Here is a 21833-nt window from a genome sequence, read left to right as displayed (position 1 = left end):
CTTGATGGGCGGGAAGGCATAGAGTTTCTGCATCGGCCAAGGGTGGGCGAACGCATCTATCCCCAATGGAGCTGGAGGGCTCAGAGAGAACCAAAGCGGGCATTGGGACGACTCCTGAGATGCAAAGAGGTCCACTTCCGCTTTTCCGAACACCTCCCAGATCAGGGCCACCGACTGGCGGTTCAACATCCATTCCCCAGACCTGAGCTTCTGCCTCGACAGAAAATCTGCTGCGAGGTTCAGAATCCCTGGGACATGAACTGCTCTCAGAGAGAGGAACTTGTCCTGGGACCACAGGAGAAGGTGACGCGCATGCCTGTCTAGGGTGCGCGATCGTGAACCCCCCTGTCTGTTTACATGGGACACTACTGCCATATTGTCCGTTCTGACAATGACATGGTGTCCTTCGAGGAAAGGGAGAAAGTGGCAAAGAGCCAGGAAGACAGCCCTCAGCTCCAAGCTGTTTATGTGCCACGAGAGGGTCTCGCCAGTCCAAACCCCACACGCTGGCCTGCCCTCGAAAACCGCTCCCCAGCCGGTCAGAGAGGCATCCGTCGTAACCATCTGGCGACGGAATACCGCACCCATACCGACTCCTTTCTGAAGGAAGAGGGGGTCCCGCCAGATTGACAGGGCGCGAAAGCAACTGCGCGACACCTTCAATAGGCGAAAGGCTGGCCCCGTGGGCCGAGCCCCTGAGAGCTTCATCCACCACAGAAAAGGTCTCATGTGGAGCAGCCCCAGAGGTAGCACAGGGGAGGCCGCGGCCATAAGGCCCAGAAGTCTGCGGCAGGTGCTCACGGAAACATGCTGGCCTAGTGCGAAACGGGACAGACATGTCACCAGACTGGAAATCCGTGCAGGAGCCAAACGGGCCTGCATAAGAACGGAGTCCATGCATACCCCCAAGAAAACCGTGTTCTGAGCTGGAGTAAGAACGCTCTTCTCCGTATTCAGCCTCAAACCGAGAGACTGAATATGACGGAGGACAATGTCCCTGTGGTGAGTCACCAACTCTCTGGAGTGGGCTAAAAGGAGCCAATCGTCCAGGTAGTTGAGTATATGGATGCCCTGGAGCCGCAGCGGGGCCAGAGCAGCATCCATACACTTTGTGAACGTCCTTGGCGCTAGAGCGAGGCCAAAGGGGAGGACCCTGTACTGGTACGCTTTCCCTCCAAAGGCGAACCTGAGGAACTTCCTGTGTCGCCGTACGACCTGGATGTGGAAATAAGCATCCTTGAGGTCTACCGTCACGAACCAGTCCCCCCGCCGGATATGAGATATGATGGCCTTCAGCGTCAACATTTTGAATTTTCCTTTGTAAAGAGAGAAATTCAACCGGCGAAGATCTAGTATCGGCCGCAGGCCGCCCCCCTTCTTCGGGACCAGGAAGTAACGGCTGTAGAAGCCCTGTTCGACTTCCCCCGAAGGAATCTCTTCTATCGCCCCCTTCAGCAGAAGGGATGAAATCTCCTGCTGTAGTACAGAAGCCTGAGCGGCGCTGTCGACTACAGTAGGAAAGACCCCGTTGAAGCAGGGGGGGTTGCGACAAAACTGAAGCGTGTAGCCGAGCCGAACTGTGCGAAGGATCCAAGGCGATACCCCTGGTAAACGCTCCCATTCTTGAACGAAATGTGATAGAGGCAGAGGAGTGTTGCAGTGCAAGGGACATACCTGAGGTAGGGTGTCGCGCTGGTTTCCATGGGGAGGCGCGGTTGACCGTGGAGGAGAGCGCTTGGCGTCCTGACACGTATTGGGGGGTACCACCACCTGGATAGAAGTAACTGGGTCCGCCTGCTCCAGAGGAAAAAGAACTGTGCCTCTGAGGAAGCGATTGGCGGGTGTAACGTGCACCGGGAGCGAGGGGAGAAAGCAAGATGCGTCTCCTTCCTCCTGCGCCGGACTGGGTGAAGAGAGTGAAACAGGACCTGCACTTCGAAACACGCTGGGTGGCGAAGGTGACAGGGTTGGATGAGGAGAGCCGGCTGGAGGAGGGCAGAAACGCTTGCGCGGTCTGTCCCAACCTCGTAGATCTGATGAGGCTCTCCTCCTCCTGCCCTGCGGGTCAGGAACGGCTCGAGGAGGCTGGAGCGGCCGATTTGTTGGACCGCTTCAGCTGAAGGCGCTTGTGAGGGCGCTGGCGAGGAAATGGACGACCTCGGGCTCCCCAGACAGTAGTTGGTGGGTGGCGAGCCGGGTCACTCCTGCTAGTAGGGAACTCAGCCCTATGAGCAGAGCGTTCTCGGGTTTGAGAAGGGGGAGGGTTGGAGTCACTGGGCCCTCTGACCCTCCTGGGCATAAACTGCCTGAACGCGGCCGACTGAGACTTAGCGGCGCGGAACTTGTCAACCACCGTGTTGACCGCCTCCCCGAAAAGACCTGAGTGGGAGATAGGGGCATCCAGGAGGAAACTCTTATCCTTGTCTCGGATCTCCGTGAGATTCAACCAGAGGTGGCGCTCTGCAGCAACCGAGCCCGCCATAGAGCGACCTACAGCCCGAGCAGTGTGCTTGGTGGCTCTTAGGGCCAGATCTGTGGCTTTGCGAAGCTCTTTGACAGCTTCGGGCGTCAGTCCCTCTCCTTCATCCATGTCCTTCAAGACGTCCGCTTGGTAGGCTTGAAGGATGGCCATGGTATGCAGGGCCATGCCTGCCTGACCAGCCGCCATGTAAGACTTCCCAATAAGGGAGGAAGTAGTCCTACAAGCCTTGGAAGGAAGAAGGGGACGCGCCTTCCAAGACGGTGCAGACGACGGGGCGAGGTGGTTAGCCAGCGTGTCCTCGACCGCTGGAATAGCGGAATAACCCTGCTCCACAAAACCAACAAGGTTGGTGAAGTCAGCGGCTGCCGCATTAGTTAGGCGTGCGGAGAATGGCTGCTTCCAGGATCTGGAGATCTCGTGATGCAGATCGCTGAAAAAGGGCAGCTTTCTTCGCTCTGGCCTAGAATTAGGGCCACGTAGGAACCTCTCGTCGAGTTTGGACGATTGAGACTCGCGGGGCTCATCAGGCCAGTCAATAGAGAGCTTCTCTGTAGCGCGCGACAGCACCTCAATAAGCTCAGTGTAGGCCGGAGTAGGCCGCGCGTCCTGGCCGCTAGGCGGGATAACGTCATCAGCCAAAGCAGGCCCGAAATCCTCGGAGTCGGAGGCTGCAGTGTAAATAACGTCATCCAGACCGAAAGAAACCGATTCGCGGGCTCCCGGGCTGGGACATAAATAATCATGCGCGAATTCAACCGCGCCGCGTGCGTGCTCGGGAGAGGGAGGGAGAGAAAGGGCGAGGCCCGTCTGCTCATACTCAATATCCTCGAGCTCAACATCCGAACCCCAGGCCGCGGATCCACGAGAGGCCTCAGCAGTCTCGGGAGCGCGACGGGGGGAAACGAATGTCTCCTTCTCAAAAACCGCGAGTCTAGAGCGGAGGGTTTTGAGAAGGAGATTGTCACAAAATTTACATTTCGACAATCCTAATACAGCCTCACGCGCATGCGAAAAACCCATACATTTAACACACTTACTGTGAGGGTCGTCGTTCGAGATAAAACGAACGCATGGCGGAGAGCAGCGTCGATAATCCATGACACTTCACTGTAAGGAGAACAGAGTTCCACTTATACCAGTCGCTGAAGTGTCGAGACGAAAGCTGAAGTTGAATTGAAGAATTCGGGCTCAGAAAAACCGCACGAAGGGCGAGATGTGACCGCTTCGTGAAGGCAGAGAAATCTGAGGAGAAGATGGCGCGCGCGCGTACATCATGCTACGACGTAAGAGCGTCGGGGCGGAGCCAGCTTTGCGCGAGCGCCATCAGCCAATGGATTGGCGTGATTCTATAGGGCTTCAGACAATCGGCACATCCAGAGGATATCCCACTGCGCTTTCCGCAGCGTTGAGTGAACCTATGAAAGAGAACTATATAAAAAGATGTATTAACATGTTTACGCCTAAGGTGAATAATGCAACAAAACAAGTCAGAGTTATAGCTTTCTATAACAGTTACATTTGTTTCTCTAATTTGATTGGACAAGAGGTATTCCAAGAATGCTGACATTTCCTAAAACAGCACTGGAAAGGAAAATAAACATACTAACTGGCAAAACCTCTTCTGAAATGTACACTAATGTTCAAAAGTTTTGAGTCAGTATGATTTTTTTTTTAAAGAAAAAGAAATTAGTTCTTATATTCATCAAGAAATCATAAAAAGATTCAATTTCAAATAAATGCTGATCTTTTTAACTTTCTATTAAAAATATGTATCCACAGCATCCACAAAAATATTGAGCAACTTTTTTCAACATTGATAATATTATGATTTCCATTACACGAGAGTAGACGTTAAAACTTCATGCTGATTTGTACTCGGCTTTCGCCAAGATAAGGAAAACTAAGACGTAGCTTTACAGTAAACTATGCTTCTCCATCCATTTACGCTTCTTTCCATATGGTGGTGTGACTCCACTTCTGTCCGGCGTCAACGGCTGGAGTGTACTTGGCGCGTCAGCACACGCGACGGCTGCAACTACAGGACCAGCACGACAACCGTCTGGATTGAGCCGAGTAGGGGACATCTCTAGGGTCTTCAAGTGGGCACCTTCCGTCCTCAGTGTTTCGTCGACTAGCCCACGACACCTCAAGAGGGCTCGACAGTGACTCTGGCGTCCCAGAGTCACCCCCCTCCGTCCCCCACTCAACTCAGCCCAGCTTACTAATCTCTACATCCCTCTTGCTGCTGAGACCTACCCACAATCTCACAATCTCTCCGCAACCCAACCATACGCGCCAACCCGTTTGACTAAGGCTGTCGAGCCCCACTGGTGCGTTAATATGCAGTTTCAGTGGCAACGGTTCCGTATAGCATACCACCTACCGCAAAACACAATATCTGCCCAACCACCCATCATTCACGCAATATCCACAGGAACGTATACAAATAAACCAACAGACTCTTCAAGTTTTCAAGAATTCTACGAAACCGTAGCGTGGCGGCCTGCACACAGCCAGCTAGAATCTTTCCGTCTCAACCACAGCCAGCTGCTGCTCCTCTCTGCTGCTTCAGATAAGTTCTTTACTGTGCGACGCAACTCTTGGCCGCTGAATCCGACGTCTCTGAGGAACAGGGTTGTAGAGTGTGCCACAAAACCTCGACAACCCACTTCCACTGGATAAACCTGGACTCTCCATCCTCGCTGTTCTACTTCAGTGGCCAGATGAGCATACCGCAGTTTCTGCCTCTCATATGCCTCATCTACCGCATCCTCCCATGGCACTGTTAACTCTATCAGTTGAACAATGCGTGCTGATCCAGACCACAAAACAATATCTGGTCGTAGGTTAGTGGTGGCAATCTCAGGTGGAAAAATAAGCCGTTGATCAAGATCAGCCAGCATCTTCCAGTCCCTAGCAGCTTCCAGTTGTCCTGGGCGAGAATTGGTGTTAACACCTTTTCTTGGTGGTTGCTCGCCTGGGCGGAGGAATATTGTCTTCTGCGTGTAATGTTTTGCTAGAACAGGCGGCAACTTATTGGTCATACTACGCTTGCCTTCCAATGCTAAAGCCAAACATCGCAGTACTTGGTCATGGCGCCAAGTAAACCGACCCTGGCTAAGAGCCACCTTAAATCCTGTCAAAATGTGCCTTAATGTGGCAGGTGATGAACACAAAGGACAAGAGGGATCCTCTCCTACCCAGAGGTTTAGGTTCTGCGGTGATGGAAGAACATCATGTGTTGACCTAATAAGGAAACTGATCCTACTCTCTTCCATTGACCAAAGGTCTTGCCAGCCCATCTTGCGTTGTTCCACACTCTCCCATCTCATCCACTCTCCCTGCTTGGCCTGGGAAATGGCCTTTATACACCTCATCCTCTCCTCCTGTTTTCGCACCTCGTTGACTACCAGCTTCCTCCTTTGAGCTGGGCCTGCCTTGTGCCATTTAGGAGGAGCTAAACTGAGCCCAAAACCCCCTCTTCCATGCTGTACCTGTCCCAAGATATCCCCAATTTGAAGGGCAGCCTTTGCCTCTACAACAGATTTCTTTGCTGACCACTTTCTACCAGTTTTTAACACAGGGGCTGCCTCCCTTACACATTTGTCGCGTGACTCTACTAAGGTCATTTCCAGTCTGACCTTGGCACACTTAAACTCCTCGGTTAAAGCAGAGACTGGCAGCTGCAATACTCCTTTACTATAAAGTCCCACTCTGCTGAGGCAGCGTGGAACTCCCAACCATTTCCTGATGTATGAACTTATCAACGCTTCCAGCTTATCCACAAAGAAACGTCGTACACGGTCAGTGGCCACAGCAACCTCGGCAGTAGACCAAACTGAAAGCACCAGAGTTTTAGTTTGCCAGGTAGAGCACAGCTGTTTATGCTCTTCAACCCTTCCACTGCTTGTCGTCTAACTTCTCCCACCCGAACTGTGTCCTTTAGATCCCCATCGTACCATCTCCCAAGACTCTTCACTGGCTTCTCAGAAACTGTTGGTATTGCTTCACCATTAATGAAGAATGTTTTATCTACTACCTTTCCTTTAACTATCGAGATGCTCCTTGATTTAGAGGGCTTAAATTGCATTCGTGCCCATTCAATATTATCTGTTAACTTCCCCAATAACCGATTAGTGCATGAAATGTTACTTGGACATCAAATCAGCATATTACAATGATATTTGAAGGATCATGTGACACTGAAGACTAAAGTAAAGGCCACTGAAAATTAATTACTGGAATAAATGACATTTTAAAATATATTTAAAATTTTCCAGTAAATTGTAACAATATTTTACAATATTATTGTTTTTACTGTATTTCTGACCAAGTAAATGCAGCCTGGGTGAGCATTAGTAATTTTCAACAAAAAAAAAAGTTTTTAAAATCACACCGACCCAAACTTTTGAATGACAGTGTAATTTTACTTAATATGAACTTCTTTGTAATTGATGCAGGCTATAACAGCAATATACAAGCATTCATGGTTTTGTACTGAATATCAGACTTGACTCTCACTCTTGTGAAAGTGCTTCATTGTGCCAACTTTCTTTCAGTATATTTATTTGAACACATGGCCTTTAAATCATGATTGTACCCAAGCAGACAAGGTCTTGATATTGCTGTTGTTCTCATTGGGGTGAGCTTTTCTGATGGGACAGCTTGAAAAGGACATGACAAGCAATGTAGTGTGTGTGTATAACTAGGGCAGAGTCGGCTTCAGTGGACACCCACTCATCTGACTATATTTGGAAAACTGCAGCAGTAGTTTTAGACTTATGAAAAGACAATAGTAGACAAGTTTCATGTGACAGACCCACATTTTTCACATTTCCGATTTTCTCTTCAAATCAAAGTTGGAGTCCTCAACTTGACACTGCAATTCAAGCGAGAAAAAGATTTTATGCATTTTGTAACTTGATGATGTTAACTAGCAGCTTTGGGCTCTAGCCGGCACTGGGATTATACTTCACTGCTGAAGAAAATCTGTGAACCATTTGCTTACATTCTCAACAGTGTTAGTTGCAAATGATGCTTTCTCATGTGCACCCCAGTCTGCCGTGATGATACATAAGTATTTATAAAGAGAAGTGCCAGAGGCATATACTGTAATTCACATTACTGCTCTCATTAGTAATGTCTACAGTGGTGTTAGCACATTATCTCTCTGGTGCTTTATTAAAAAAAATTTTGAAAAAGAGGAGAAAGAAAAAAATTTACCATTAAAGGGATAGTTCCTGTCATTAATTACTCACCCTAATGTTGTTCCAAACCCGTAAGACTTTCGTTCATCTTTAAGAAACCGCTCAATTCATATAGATTATTTTTACGATCTCTTTATGAACTTTTTGAAGCGTCAAAGTGGTAGTTGCGTAGCTGTAAATGAAGGGACAGAGATCGCTCAGATTTAATCAAAAAGATCTTAATTTGTGTTTTTAAAGATGAACGAAAGTCTTACGGGTTTGGAACGACATGAGAGAGTAATTAACGACAGAATTTTCATTTTTTGTGTGAACAATCCCTTTAAGATACTTCCGTAAAGATCATTTACCATGATCACTCAATCGCCATGTGAGAGGGCTATCTCTCAAAGCCACTTACTCAAAATAGTTGTCCTTGTCTGCGTCAACAGGGGATGGACAATGTCTTTATAGTTTTCGAGAGAGGGGGGCAAAGTCTTTCTTAAATGCACTTTTGTGACAGCTGCCACTTGAATCAAAATAATTGTATTTAAGTCCACAACACAATACTAGCAACAGAGCCTGTTGTGCAGTTCATCCACAGTGTGATTAGCCCCTATAAAAGATTAACCAGAGGTCTGTGGTGCTGCCCATGCAGGGTATCCAATGGTTAGTTCACAAGCCCCATTGGCAGTGGACTGTTAAATAATATAACAGGCAGTTTCTGCAGCTTCCTGGCCTAATTTCGGTCAAACCTAGCCTAGAGTCTTATTGAATAGATCTGTCACAAATACAAGCACTGAACCAAACGTAGCTAGTTGGATATGAACGAGTATCAATCACATCTCAACATCACAAGACACTGGAGTCACACAACACCAGAAAGGCTGTCTCACAGTGGAGCTCAAACTCAGAAGACGGACTGATGTTTGGTTGATCTTTGGTCACATATCCAGTGGTCTTTAATGTTCCGATCATAACACAGACATCTCAGACCCATCAAATATACATATTACTTATCAGGGCTGAACACTGTGTTTCGCTGTCTCAGAGAATACTCTTTGACAGTGATAGTGACTTCTGACTTTTGTGTTTTTTTTAGATCTGGAACGTGGCATGAATTTGTGATCGTTTATGGCATACATATATCAATTTCAATTTTAATATATCAATTTTATCAAATAAATATTGTATAATTTATCAGTTGCTTTCTATAATTATTGCACTTGAGCACACAGAATGTGCACAATTATTTTCTTAGAAATGTGAAATAAAAAGTCACGAAGCATTTCCTTGACTCTGAAACATGAAACTCTTAATGTGAACCACTACATCAGTGACAGTGGGTCGCTGATTTTAAATGTCTTTATTGAAAATGTTTTTCATCCACTACTTTTCACCATTGCATGATACAAAGTGAAAATAGTGAAATGTTGCTGCTGAACACAACCTACTGTCGTCTGTGTCAGTTCATAGAGAATCACCCCTAGGCCATCAGATGAAAGAAAGTAGATTTTTAATAACCCACAAGCTTTTGACAAGGTCATAACTGCACTGTATGAAAGGTATAAAAGAGAAAAACAGGATGTTATAATAAAGTAGGCAGTTGGTCAGGGTAAATGCTCTAATTTAATGTTTCTTGCACTTTTTTTTGAAGTAAGGGGTAAAGTACATGAGTAATGCTGTGTAACACCTAAGTAACATTATGTGAATTGTGTTTACTTTACTCAGTATATTGAAACTAAATATTTTAGGTAGGGCCAGGACTCGATTAAAAAAATTAATCTAATTAATTAGAGGCTTTGTAATTAATTAATCGAAATTAATCGCATTTTAATCGCATAAATATTTGACCTGAGAACTGTGAGAAGTAATTTTTTTCACATGGATTTTTAGTATACCATTGAATAATGACTGCATACATAAGCTTAAGCAACAAAATATTGTTTATTTTTGTTCAACCAAGTCCAGCAGACCAGTGCAATTTTTGCCATTAAGTGTAGCAATAGCATATTGCAACAAAATAGCATATTGCTACACTACACTAATAGCAATAGCGAATTCCTTGTTGCATAGCTTGCACACAACCATGCTCTTATCGACGCGTCCATCCGTTCGTTTTTTGTAACAACATTTCCCAGCCACCGGCCAACCAAAGCGATCTCGTCAGCTTCTTCGGGTGCTTCTCAATATCCCTCCTCGTCTCCTCGCTCTTCCGTCCTCCATCCTATGACCCGGAAGCGATATTTTTTTTCACAGGATGGTAGGGGAAGACTCATAAATATTCATTAGGGAACTCATCCCTGATTGGTCTGATGACCTAACCGCTAACCCCGCCCCTAAACCTACCCGTCACTGGGGGTCTGATGACCTACCCCTAACCCCGCCCCTAAACCTACCAGTCACTGGGGTTAAGACCAATCAGGGATGAGTTCCCTAATGAATATTCATGAGTCTTCCCCTACCATCCTGTGAAAAAAAATATTGCGACCCGGAAACCAATCGAGCTCAGCCATCTTGAAGGACATCTCAATTCTCTAATTGCACCGCGAGGAGGCGAGGATCGAGGAGTGAGGAGGCTTCCAGAGGAGCTATGAGCGAAGATACACAGGTGTACCCTTTGCGGAAGAGTTTTATCGACTAAACATGACGCACGTATCAATTCTCCTCCCCCTTCACATCTGTCACAATCATTTGAATTTATACTTTACTCTTGTAGTTTACATAAACCACACAACTCACATATTTCAACAAGGTATCTTGCTTTATTATTATTTATTATTAATTTCTTAAATAAACAAACTTTAACAACATAAGGGCAGATCCTTTGAGCACTGCTGATGACGCAGTGAAGTGACGTTCGAGTGATCAAGTATTCCAATGTATAAAAAAGCTTTCATTCAATTCCTCCGTCCTCATTTTTTTTTTCTTGCAGCCTTCCCTCGCGTCCTACAGGGGGTGGAGCTGAGACGCGAGGAAAGGAAACGAGGATGCACAAATAAGAAATGAGAAGCACCCTTCGTCATGAACGCTAGTTGGTGCGCCAGTATAATCGGTCCGCCGAAACTCATCCAGTGAGAAACGTTCCGCGGTGCAAAAATAAGTGCGATTAAAAATATTTTTTGTGTAATTAATTAACGCGTTCAAGTGTGTAATTAATTCATCTTAATTAACGCGTTAAAGTCCCGGCCCTAATTTTAGGTTATAAAATAGCCTATATAATATTTTTATCATGCAATGCTGAAAAGTAGTGGATGAAAAACATTTTCAATAAAGACATTTAAAATCAGCGACCCACTGTCACTGATGTAGTGGTTCACATTGGTTTCATGTTTCAGAGTCAAGGAAATGCTTCGTGACTTTTTATTTCACATTTCTAAGAAAATAATTGTGCACATTCTGTGTGCTCAAGCGCAATAATTATAGAAAGCAACTGATAAATGATACAATATTTATTTGATAAAATTGATATATTAAAATTGAAATTGATATATTGATATATTTATGCCATAAACGACCCTGCAAACCAGCTAATCAACCACTTTTTGTCTCATTTATAGGATAGTTCTGGGAGTAAAAAAAAAAATCATATTCTTACTCATATCTTGATTCATCTGTTTCATTATCAAATATTAGCTGGCTTACCTCAAAGTGTAAAGTATTTTCCCATCATTCCATATTCTAAGTAGCTGATTTGGTGTAGTAATCCAATGTGAATCTGCGCTCTTGGAATTTCTGAAGATCGTGTCCGGTAGCCAAATGAGTCCAACCATATTACTGTTCAAAGTCAATATTTTCATAGTGCTGTTATATCTGAGCCGGCTGTCCATCCATGTCTGTGCAAAAATTATGTCAATCTGGTACTCCTGTGGAAATAAAATAAAAAGGTCATGTATCAAGAAAGATGAATGACATGTTGACTTAATAATAGCCTATATATTGAAGCTCTTACAGTGATCACTTTTAAACCATAAATACATGTCACTATTCTTGTTGATTGAATATTGAAAATTGAACCCATTTTAATACAACCTGGCCTTAACGGTATTTTTTAGCACGCACTCTTAACATATTTCCACTGTGATTAATTCCTAAACAGCTCTGATGAGTAAACACAGAGCCATACAGTAGCAATCTGAATTCCTAGAACCAGCCCTTAAATTAATGCCAGAATTATTCAGTATTCAGTGATGGAGCACCGCTGATCCCAATGTGGTTTGGATGGAAGACAGAGTCAGCTTTGAGATACTTTAACAAGGATTATGAGGTTCTGGCACTGTACAAGCTGGCAGTAGGAGCCACAGGAATTGAATGTGGGGAAAGACACATAATCACACCTCATGGTCCACAAACTTTCAGGGATTTCTTAGGCTTTATAAACAATCCCAGCAGTTGTGTATATACCCTCAAAGGCTGCTGCATACTTGAGTACATGGTTAAATATTGCATCTGACCCATGCAACCTGTGAGGAAAAAATGCCAAATCACATTTGTTAAAACCACAGGATTATAGCCATCTGATACTTCATATATTTTCAGTAGTGTGTTTTGGGGGGCAAGAGGTCTTGATTTACTAAGCAGGAAATGTAAAAGATGGATATTTTTAACACAACTGAATGAGGCCAGAGTTTTTTAAAAGCTTAACAGCTGTTTCATAAATGCTCTTTGCCATTAGTCTGAATTAGCCTCCAAAAAGGGGTAATTTTGAAATCAGATCATACCATTAATACATTAATTATGGTACATTAAATCTTGTGCTTGAAAAAAAAGTTGTTGTTGTTGTTGTGCTTTTTACAGTCAGAATGAAAGCTGTAAAATAGATAATAGGGTTAACCAGAGACTAATAGGGGATGTGCATTTAATCAGTACTAATGAATGTTATTTATTTGTAATATATTTGTATATAACCCTATAACGCAGAATTTGCCAGGGCTTGAATGCAGAAGTTTGACAGGGTCTCTGAGGTGTAAGAGTCACTGCATCTGAAATGGTGCATAAATAGCTCAACATCAATTTCCATTTCAAACACTTGCCACGATTAGAACTATTCTGTGGAAGCAGTCCAATCAAAATATGTGCCTACGCGTCATTGTGTGTGTGAATGTGTATTTGAAAAAGACCTATCTTCTTTGGAGTGATTTGAGGTAGGAAGACTAATGGCCTCATTATCTATTCCAGCTTTGATGTCTGAATAGAGCCCTATAAACATCCAGCTAATTTACTCCAGCCGTTTCAACCGACCAGGCTTTAAGTGCACTGACCCCACTAAAGTCTACACAAATCTGATCAATGTGACCTGTGCTAACTCAGTAAATGCAAGATAACTGTAGGCATCTGTGCACTACATGACAGAGACTTCCTTAAAATGTCACCATAGTGAATACCAAACTCAATGTGATGACTTCATACTTGTTTGAATACATTCAAAAAGAGCTCTGAATGCTTCTTAATGTTTTCAAACTGGTGTCATCAGACCCACAGTTTGCCAAAAGGTAGTGTGAGGGGGATGCAGAGTGTTTCAGAGGGATAAAAAAAAAAAAAAAAAAGCAATAAAAAATAATCATTCACAATAACATCTTAATATTTGGATATTTAATATTTTTATCACATATTTTTCATCCTACGTTTAAAGGAAATAATAATGAGAATAATATTTTATTCTATTAACAAACATTTCTTATTTTTGTTTCTACGAGTTCATTTCTCTGTATACTTGCAATGTACATATACTTTGAAGAAGAGTTTGCATTTGTGCTGTATCTTTCTGGAGAGTTTTTCATCGTGTTTGTTGCCTTCAGCTTGCTCATTGGAGGCTGTAAGGCAATATTCTCAGTAAAGCTGCTTTGGAACAGCATTTAGTGGGAAAAGCGCTATGAAATAATTCTCTCTGTGTATATAATACAACATTGCTCTAATAGTTAGTAGAAAAAAAAGATACAATTCCAACTTAATTGTTTTGGCTTTAGGACTGTGACAGGGCAGCCAATTATTTTATTTTGCCAACAACATGTCTTTTAAGACACAGAAAAGTCACACAGAAAAGTGGGGTTTATTCATTAAAACATACATTACTGTATATTTTCCTATACAGTTGTACGGGAAAATATGAGTTTATATTCCGTTATATTTTAGGATGAAGGGAGATCAGAAGGAGATCATTATATTTAGGGGTCCTTGACATCAAAAGAGTTTCTAATCTCTGTCTTAGTGGCACCTCCTCTTTTATTATGACTCTAAACTGATTGTCCCCCTTCATAATTTATGGTGGTTGTCACCCTCCAACCCCACGTACCTGCGACGGGCTGACAGTCATTTGACCTTTTGCTATCTCTCCCCAAAGGTGGGTCTCTTCATTATAATACCAGTCTCATTTATCACAAGCCAGTGGGCATGAGAGCAGTCAGGCCATAATTGTGACCTTTTATTCCAGAAGCTAAAGGGAGTTCAGAGGTAGGCGGAAAAGAACATCACTTCAGGTCTAATCGCCATCCAAGTGAAAATGTGTTGAGCGTCCGAATAAACAGAACTAATCTGAGGTGATTCCATTACATCTGGACAAAAACAATGTAAAGACAACAGAGAAAGAGTCTGTTTGTTCAAAGAAGCCTAGAGTCAAGCTGTTGGCATTTTATAATCCACAAAGTAAAATTAACTTTGTTCTTTTCAACAGGAAGATTATGAATGATCCCATATAATAAAATGAGTGTAAACATTTTCTTGTTGTTTGAGAGTTCTAGACTGTCACAGTCTGTGTGCTGTGACAATCTGTTATATTAATTAGGTTTTTGGAGTGCTGCTTCAAAGCTGCGGGCAAGCATCAAACGCTGGGGGAAAAAAAAAAAAAGTTTTACAGTATTGAGTGTGCACTCTAAGCTGATGCTGATGCGGGGGAGATTCAAAGATTCTTTACTGCAGTGATAAACAAGGAATTACATCGCCACAACATTAGTAAACAGGACACACACAATAAAAGTGTGCAAAGATGTTGTGTGCCCGTGCAAAATTCCCACGGCCTATGAAATAAATGGTGGAATGTGGCAACAGGTCTGTTTGTGTCCCACTGGATGTCCTTATCGCAAGGCAAGCCCTCACATACCTTACTAGGTCTCACATTTACTCAGCAGGGTTGGCAGTTTGTGGATTGAAATAATTTTGTTATTAACAGTCTGCCATAGTTTGATTTCACCAGACTTGTTTTTGTCTGGATAATCCGTCGGGACTGCTGTGGGAAGGGTAATGTGTGGAGAGTGCATATAAAATCAAGGTTCCTGCTCTGTGGTTCACTGCAATGGAAAGACTTATTTAATGAATTAAAAAACAAAACAATTCATTTCCCCTTCCTTAGAGGTCCTGACAGACAAATTTATGTCAGTGGTTGTACATCATCACATTCATTAGCTGCTGATTCAAAGGATAATAACCATTGTGTACAATTGCATTTCAGGAAGAACGACTACTATTGCTATAGGTCTACTTTAGCCATGAGCTAAATGTCAATGCAAAATGTATGCACTTTCGAGCATTAATTCGCCCAGAAATGAAAATCCTGCTATTATTTAGTCACCCTGATGTCATTCCAACAATATATGCTGCTATTTTCATTTTCAGTGGAACAACAGTAGAAACCTTTTTAATGATTTATGCTATTTTTTGCCAAACAACGACAGTTCATAGTGACCACAGGGGTTCTTTTACAGACCTTTTATGTTGTTTTTCTCAAGAACTGTTCATTTAAAACATGAAAACACAACATGTGTGTGTGTGTGTGTGTGTGTGTGTGTGTGTGTGCTTGTTTATGTTTTATGAGGACAGCAATTTTTATAATTCATGTTATTTGGTAATTGTAAAAAGAGTACACAAGTCCAGATACAGGTAGATGGTGTGGATATAGAAAGGGTTAACGAAAACAAGTTTCTTGGGGTGATAATAGATGATAAAATATGTTGGAAACCTCACATAAAACATGTACAAAATAAACTTGCAAGAAGTATTTCAGTATTGAACAAAGCAAAACATATTTTGGACCACAAACCACTCCCCATTCTTTATTGTGCGTTGATATTACCATATTTAAATTATTGTGTGGAGGTTTGGGGTAATACTTATAAATGTAGACTATCATCAGTATCTATGTTGCAAAAAAGAGCCATAAGGATAATTCATTACAGCGGTTACAGAGAACATACAAATTCATTATTTTTAAAATCAAGGACATTCAAATTTACTGACCTGGTTCATGTTCAAACAGCAAAAATAATGTATAAGGTAAAAAACAACTTACTTCCTGGCAATATTCAAAAACTGTTATTGAATAGCGAAGGGAGGTATAATTTTAGGAGTGAGTGCAAATTTAAACATCCCTTTTTCCGTACGACATTAAAAAGTTTTTGTATTTATGTGGAGTGAAGTTGTGGAACAGACTAAGTTCAGTGCTCAAACAATGTCCAAGCATAACTCAGTTCAAAAAGCGGTACAAAAGTATAGTTTTGACAAGGTACGAGAATGAAGAAGGTCGTTGAATAGGTGATCTCAGTTAATTTATAAATTATCTTTTTTTTTGCATTGTCTAATAATTATGGTGGATACAAATATAGGTAAATATGTTTGTTATTTATGTATTCTCTGTGTGTATGGAGAAAAATAGATTAAGATGATCGGCCACCAGAGTATTATTGATAAGTAGTGAGAAGGGGTAGGATTAAATAAGCTCATGCTTCTTCCTACTCCTTTTTGGACATGTATAAGTTAATATTGTTTTCTTTCTTTTTTTCCTTTTTAACATTTTTTTTTTTTTTTTTTTTTTTTTGCTTTCTGTTTTGATGAGTATTTGTTGTTATTAATAGGTTTTTGTTTTTGTCATTAAGTTTTTTTTTTTTTGGTTTCCTATACATGTTCGAAATAAATAAATAAATAAAATAAAATATAATGACATGGGTATTACAATGCTATTACAATGTAAAAGTGGTTTATGAGGACCTTTCCTGAGTCCTCATAATTAAAATGGCTTAAAAAAAACATACTAAACAATGTTTTATTAAAAATGTAAAAATGCAGACAGTTTTCTGTGATGGGTAGGTTTAGGGGGATATAATATACAGTTTGTACAGTATAAAAACCATTACGCCTATATGGAATGTCCCCATAATGATAGGAATACCAGTGTGTGTGTGTGTGTGTGTGTGTGTGCGTGTGTGTGTGTGTGTGTGTTGAAACATTACTTAATCATGGAGATTTTTCTTACCATGTGACCATTAATTTACCATGTTTATTTAAGGTTGTCAGCTAAAAATCTGGCAAGGGGCAACAGATGAAAATTTGCCTGCTGGGCTAACTCTGGCTTACAGTGTCTGACTGTTGATTGATAAGCATTGCCTCTATTAAATAAATAAATAAAAAATCTCATCTTAGAACAAATAACACTATATAAGTTTGGAATGACATGAGGGTGAGAAAATAATGACAGAACATTCATTTTTTTGTGAACTCTTGTGGGCATCAGAATGGCTTAATGTCTGTGTAGTCCCATTAAGCCTAATCCTTTTTATAAGCAATTACCATAGTTTACATCAGTATTACTCATTATTTATTTGCAAAACCACCCTCAGCTCTCAAAGAACATATCATTTGATAGCGGTTTTCCAAAAATAACCTATTTTTACCCAGTAAAGTGTCGTAACCCCAAGGGACGTTTCTTGCACCTGTGTACTCGCCTCCATAAAGCTTCATTCAAAAAATATTCTTTGAAAGTATTTCAGAGTGGAAATATTGTCATGTGAAATTTCTAAAGGACTAGGAATATCACTCATTACAGTAAATTGTCTGGCCCAGGCTCTTGTGAGTAAGGAATCATTTTCTGCTCCGGCTCCTGTCCTGTCCACAGATGACCTGCATACAGATTAGTGATTTCCCTGAGCAGAGTGGCTCCCTCAGCTGTTGAGATCAGAATGAGTGAGTTAATTCCACCACGCCTGACAGGCACATCACGCCATTTGTGGTAATGACATCTCCCTGCTCCGCTGTCCCGCGCACACACACTTTCACCTTTGATTTGTGTGTGAGAGCCACACAGTATCAGATTCATCAGGGCCCTTCTCCTCCCATAGCTCTAATTAAATTCCTTGTGCCATTTATCATCTGAGAAAGAGAATATATAAATAAAGGCCTGTTGAATGAATGATAAAACAGGCCAAGGCAGAGTTATGCAAGCTCTGGAGCATTCACGTCCAGGGGGATGGTATGGAGCAGCATTAAATAAATATGGCATTTAGCCATGACACGACCACAGGGCATTGGCCCGCAGGAAATACACTGCAGGGAGTCTGGGTCTGAGGTGATCCAAAGTGTTAAAAAGAGTTTCTTTCTTTCTTGCCAAATTTCATTAGGATATTCAGAGAAATGCTAGTCTGTGTAACTATCCATCATGTGCCCAGTAATTAACATGTAAAAAACCTGCGAAGACAACCAAAAAGTGCAGTTACATTAACAAATGAGCATTAGGGCTGTCACTTTTGAGAAAAATCTAATTCGAACGGATATCAAATATCAAGCAATGTATTCGAATATATTCGAATATCTACGAGCGCCCCCCACCCCCACCAAAAAAACCCCCAAAAAAAACACTGTAACGGAGATCACACATTTATTAACAGTCTGACAGTCATAAACAGGACTCAGGCCTGTCTGAACTTTTTTTTTTTTACTTAATGTTTTAAACAGCAAGTTATCAACTTAATCTATATGAAGTGCCACTATGCATAGCCAATCACAAAATTAGGCTACATATGGGAAAAAACTGAAGCGGAACAGCACGGCACAAACAATAACGTGACAACTTAAACAGCAGCAGGAGTAAGGCCTATATAGCCTAGCCTAATTCATTTCTTAATATTGTTTGCTAGAAACACCAATTTATCAACTTGATCTGGATCAAGTGCGGCTCTCTTTTTATTGACGATGTCCCCCGCGGTGGAGAACACGCGCTCGGAGCGCGCACACGTGCCTGGCACACACAGGTATTTGCGCGTCTTTACATGAACCCTTATAATCGGATTGACGGCTCAATCGGACTAAAAAACCTTCATGTAAACACCTTAATCGATCCGATGGTTTACTCCTTTTGTAATCCGATCGAGAGAACATGTAAACACTTGATCGGATTGAAAACCGAAACTAAAAGGACTGCGCATGTGCAATGACGTATTACGCACGGAGCGAGCTGTTCTTCCTGTTGAATAAAGTGTCATATAAATGAGTGTTCCGTTATTAAAAAAATCTCATTTCACTCAGCGTCTGTGAAGTGGAGCAGAACAACATCCCACCAGTACTTGTTTCAGATTCTCATCCACAGACAACTGGTTTTGGGCGCGGGGTTTTACTCCGTGATCAATATAAGCAGCACGGCAAATCATGCTCATCGTCTCCAAATCATGACCAGAAACGGATAAATATTAAGTCTGCTGTTTAAAACAAATAAAGAACCAATAGAGGAGAATAGTTATGCGCGAACAGCGGCATATTCGTGCAGTGTGCGCATGTCAAAAAATCAATTCCGATTTGAATCTTGTGACATATAACCACATTACTTTATGTATCGTTCATGTAAACACCGTGTTCGGATTCATCAATCGGATTGTCCATTTCCAGACACTACTTTTTAGATGAGTTGGGGTAGAAATTATCCGCTCAGGCTGGCCGTTCTGTGCGTTATCTTCCATTTTCAAAACAGGGTGGCTATTGGCTATTATTCGCTTGATTTGGTCATGAGCTTACGCTACAATACGTTTAGAGTGCCCGCTACTGGATGAGATGGCAAACAATAAAATAAAAAACAAACGCGCTAAACATGGCACTTTAAAAACCGGTTAGTTTATTTATAGTTCGATTACGGATATTTCACGTCATGTTCGAATGCATATTCGAATATCGAATAAAAAGTGACAGCCCTAATGAGCATGTTGCTGCAAAGTCTAACAAGAACTAATGAAATTGTAAAGTAGAATCAAAGGGGTCAGGGGTCAAAGTTTTGAATCACTGTCTGGGCCCAAAAAGCATTTTTCCCCATTGGCAGCCATTTTAATGTAGACAAAAGTATCAGTATGAATCCAGTTGTGTATTTATCAATTTTATTTAGCTATAATGGACATAATTTAAGACTAGGGATGTATATTTGCTGTGTACTGTAGTGAAAAGTTTCACAAGCACTTTATCTTCCAAAAACCAATGTTATACATTCAATCTGCACGATGTAATGTTGAATGATGCTTGTTCACACATGGCAGAGATCAGTGTTTTGTATTGTTCTGAGACATTAAAGGGTTAGTTCACCAATTTTTTTTAATTCTGTCAGTAATTACTCATCCTCATGTTGTTCCAACCCCGTAAGACTTTCGTTCATCTTCGGAACACAAATTAAGATATTTTTGATGAAATCTGAGAGCTGGCTCACTCCTTCATAGGCTGCTAGTAATTGTATCTGCCGGCCCAGAAAAGTTAGTAAAGACATTGTTTAAAATAGTCCAAGTGACTACAGTGGCTCAACCTTAAGTTTACTATTTAATATCTTAAAGGCACACTGTGGAATTTTTGGCCACTAGGGTGCGCTCGCCCTGTAATTTTCACGTCTAGTGCCCCTAGAGGCCACAAGCGCCGCAGCATTGTCGCAAAAGTCAACAAACAGTCAACCTCCCGTGTCTTTATGTGTGTGCAGACGGCATTTGATTTGTATGTTGGAGAAAGTTAATCGATTCACTACTGACCAAAATAATAATATAAATATAAGATTAATAATATAAATCCTATAAAGAAAACAAATTGAATAAAAGTAGCATACGCAGAAAACAATGTCTGATCAGGTAAGTCGCATTGACAAGGGTTGCCCAATCCTGCTCCTGCCGATCGTCTGTCCTGCACACTTCATCTCCAACCCTAATCAAACACACCTGAAGCCAACAATTAACGTCTTCAGGATCTCTTTGCAATGGGTTGGAGATGAAATCGAGTAGTCGGGAAATCGTGTAACAAAACTGATATAACTCACTACATATTTCCGTTATTTGTAGTCTTCAGTTTGTTTTTCCTTTTACACAAATACAAACATATATGAGCTGAAAGGAAAAAAAAACATTTACATTGTATACGGCAGTATGTTGTGACTTATATCAGTTTTGTTACACGAATTCGCAGTAAATATTACATTATATATACACTTTTATGCCGATGTTTATTTTAAACTCTCCCTTTTTCTTTTTTTGGTCTCCTCTGACAAAATCTTTGCTTTCTTCGCTTTCTTCCGAGTAGCTGTTGATTCAGCCATGACGACAACATACAGACGCCGGCAATCAAACGCGAGTTGAGCTCTCACGTTAGAATTTGAGGAAGTTGGGGTGGTGGGGGAAGTGACGTATGCCGTAAAGCGGTCGAATTTTGTAGTTCTTTTTGTGCTCGGGTTCCTACCCGAAACCCGAAGTTACATAGTGCTAGTAAAAGCGACACAGACACCTTCAGGCTTCGGCAGACGTGTCATTCAACCTATTGTAAGTCGATGTACCATCTCAATGGGTTTTGGTAATATATTATAAAGGTTGAAAAGTTCCACAGTGTACCTTTAACTATATTTTATTCAACTATTCATTTTCTTCTGTGTGAGCCTCTGATGTGAGTTCACGAGCGCCACGACGCATGCGCAAGATCTTAGAAGATGACGCAGATTGGTCTCGATTTAGTGTTTAAAATGGTTCTAAAATGTGCCTTTCCTGGATGTCCGAATTGTGAGAAACCAACGAGAAAACATAAAAGTGCCTTACCAATGCCGCAAAATGAATGGCTTACATTTCACACTTTCCCATCAACTGATCGTGAGCGCCATCTTCTCAGTTCTCGCGCATGCGTCGTGGCGCTCTCGTGAACTCACGTCGTTATTTTTTTATTTTTTTGCGCACAAAAAGTATTCCTCGTCGCTTGATAAACTTAAGGTGGAGCCACTGTAGTCACTTGGACTATTTTAACAATGTCTTTACTAACTTTTCTGGCCCGGCAGATGCAATTACTATAGCAGCCTATATGAAGGAGTGAGACAGCTCTTAGATTTAATAAAAAATATCTGAATTCGTGTTCCGAAGATGAGCGAAAGTCTTACGGGGTTGGAACAACATGAGGGTGAGTAATTACTG

The 21833-nt window shown here is 41.8% G+C and overlaps 1 protein-coding gene across 1 annotated transcript in view; it reads right to left on the bottom strand.

Moving 5' to 3' along the window:
• LOC130087576 (gamma-aminobutyric acid receptor subunit gamma-3) overlaps positions 1-21833 on the bottom strand; it is a 167268-nt gene that overhangs the window by 59792 nt on the left and 85643 nt on the right. Inside the window, exon 4 of the mRNA XM_056253956.1 lies at positions 11311-11531. Coding sequence (XP_056109931.1) covers positions 11311-11531 — 221 coding nt within the window. The remainder of the gene's footprint in view (positions 1-11310; positions 11532-21833) is intronic.

Source organism: Rhinichthys klamathensis, unplaced genomic scaffold, assembly GCF_029890125.1.
Source record: "Rhinichthys klamathensis goyatoka isolate OS25496 unplaced genomic scaffold, OSU_Roscu_1.1 h1tg000109l_1, whole genome shotgun sequence".
Classification (NCBI taxonomy): Eukaryota; Metazoa; Chordata; class Actinopteri; order Cypriniformes; family Leuciscidae; genus Rhinichthys; species Rhinichthys klamathensis.
The sequence above is the reverse complement of the archived record's forward strand: the minus strand, read 5'-3'. Positions and strand labels throughout refer to the sequence as shown.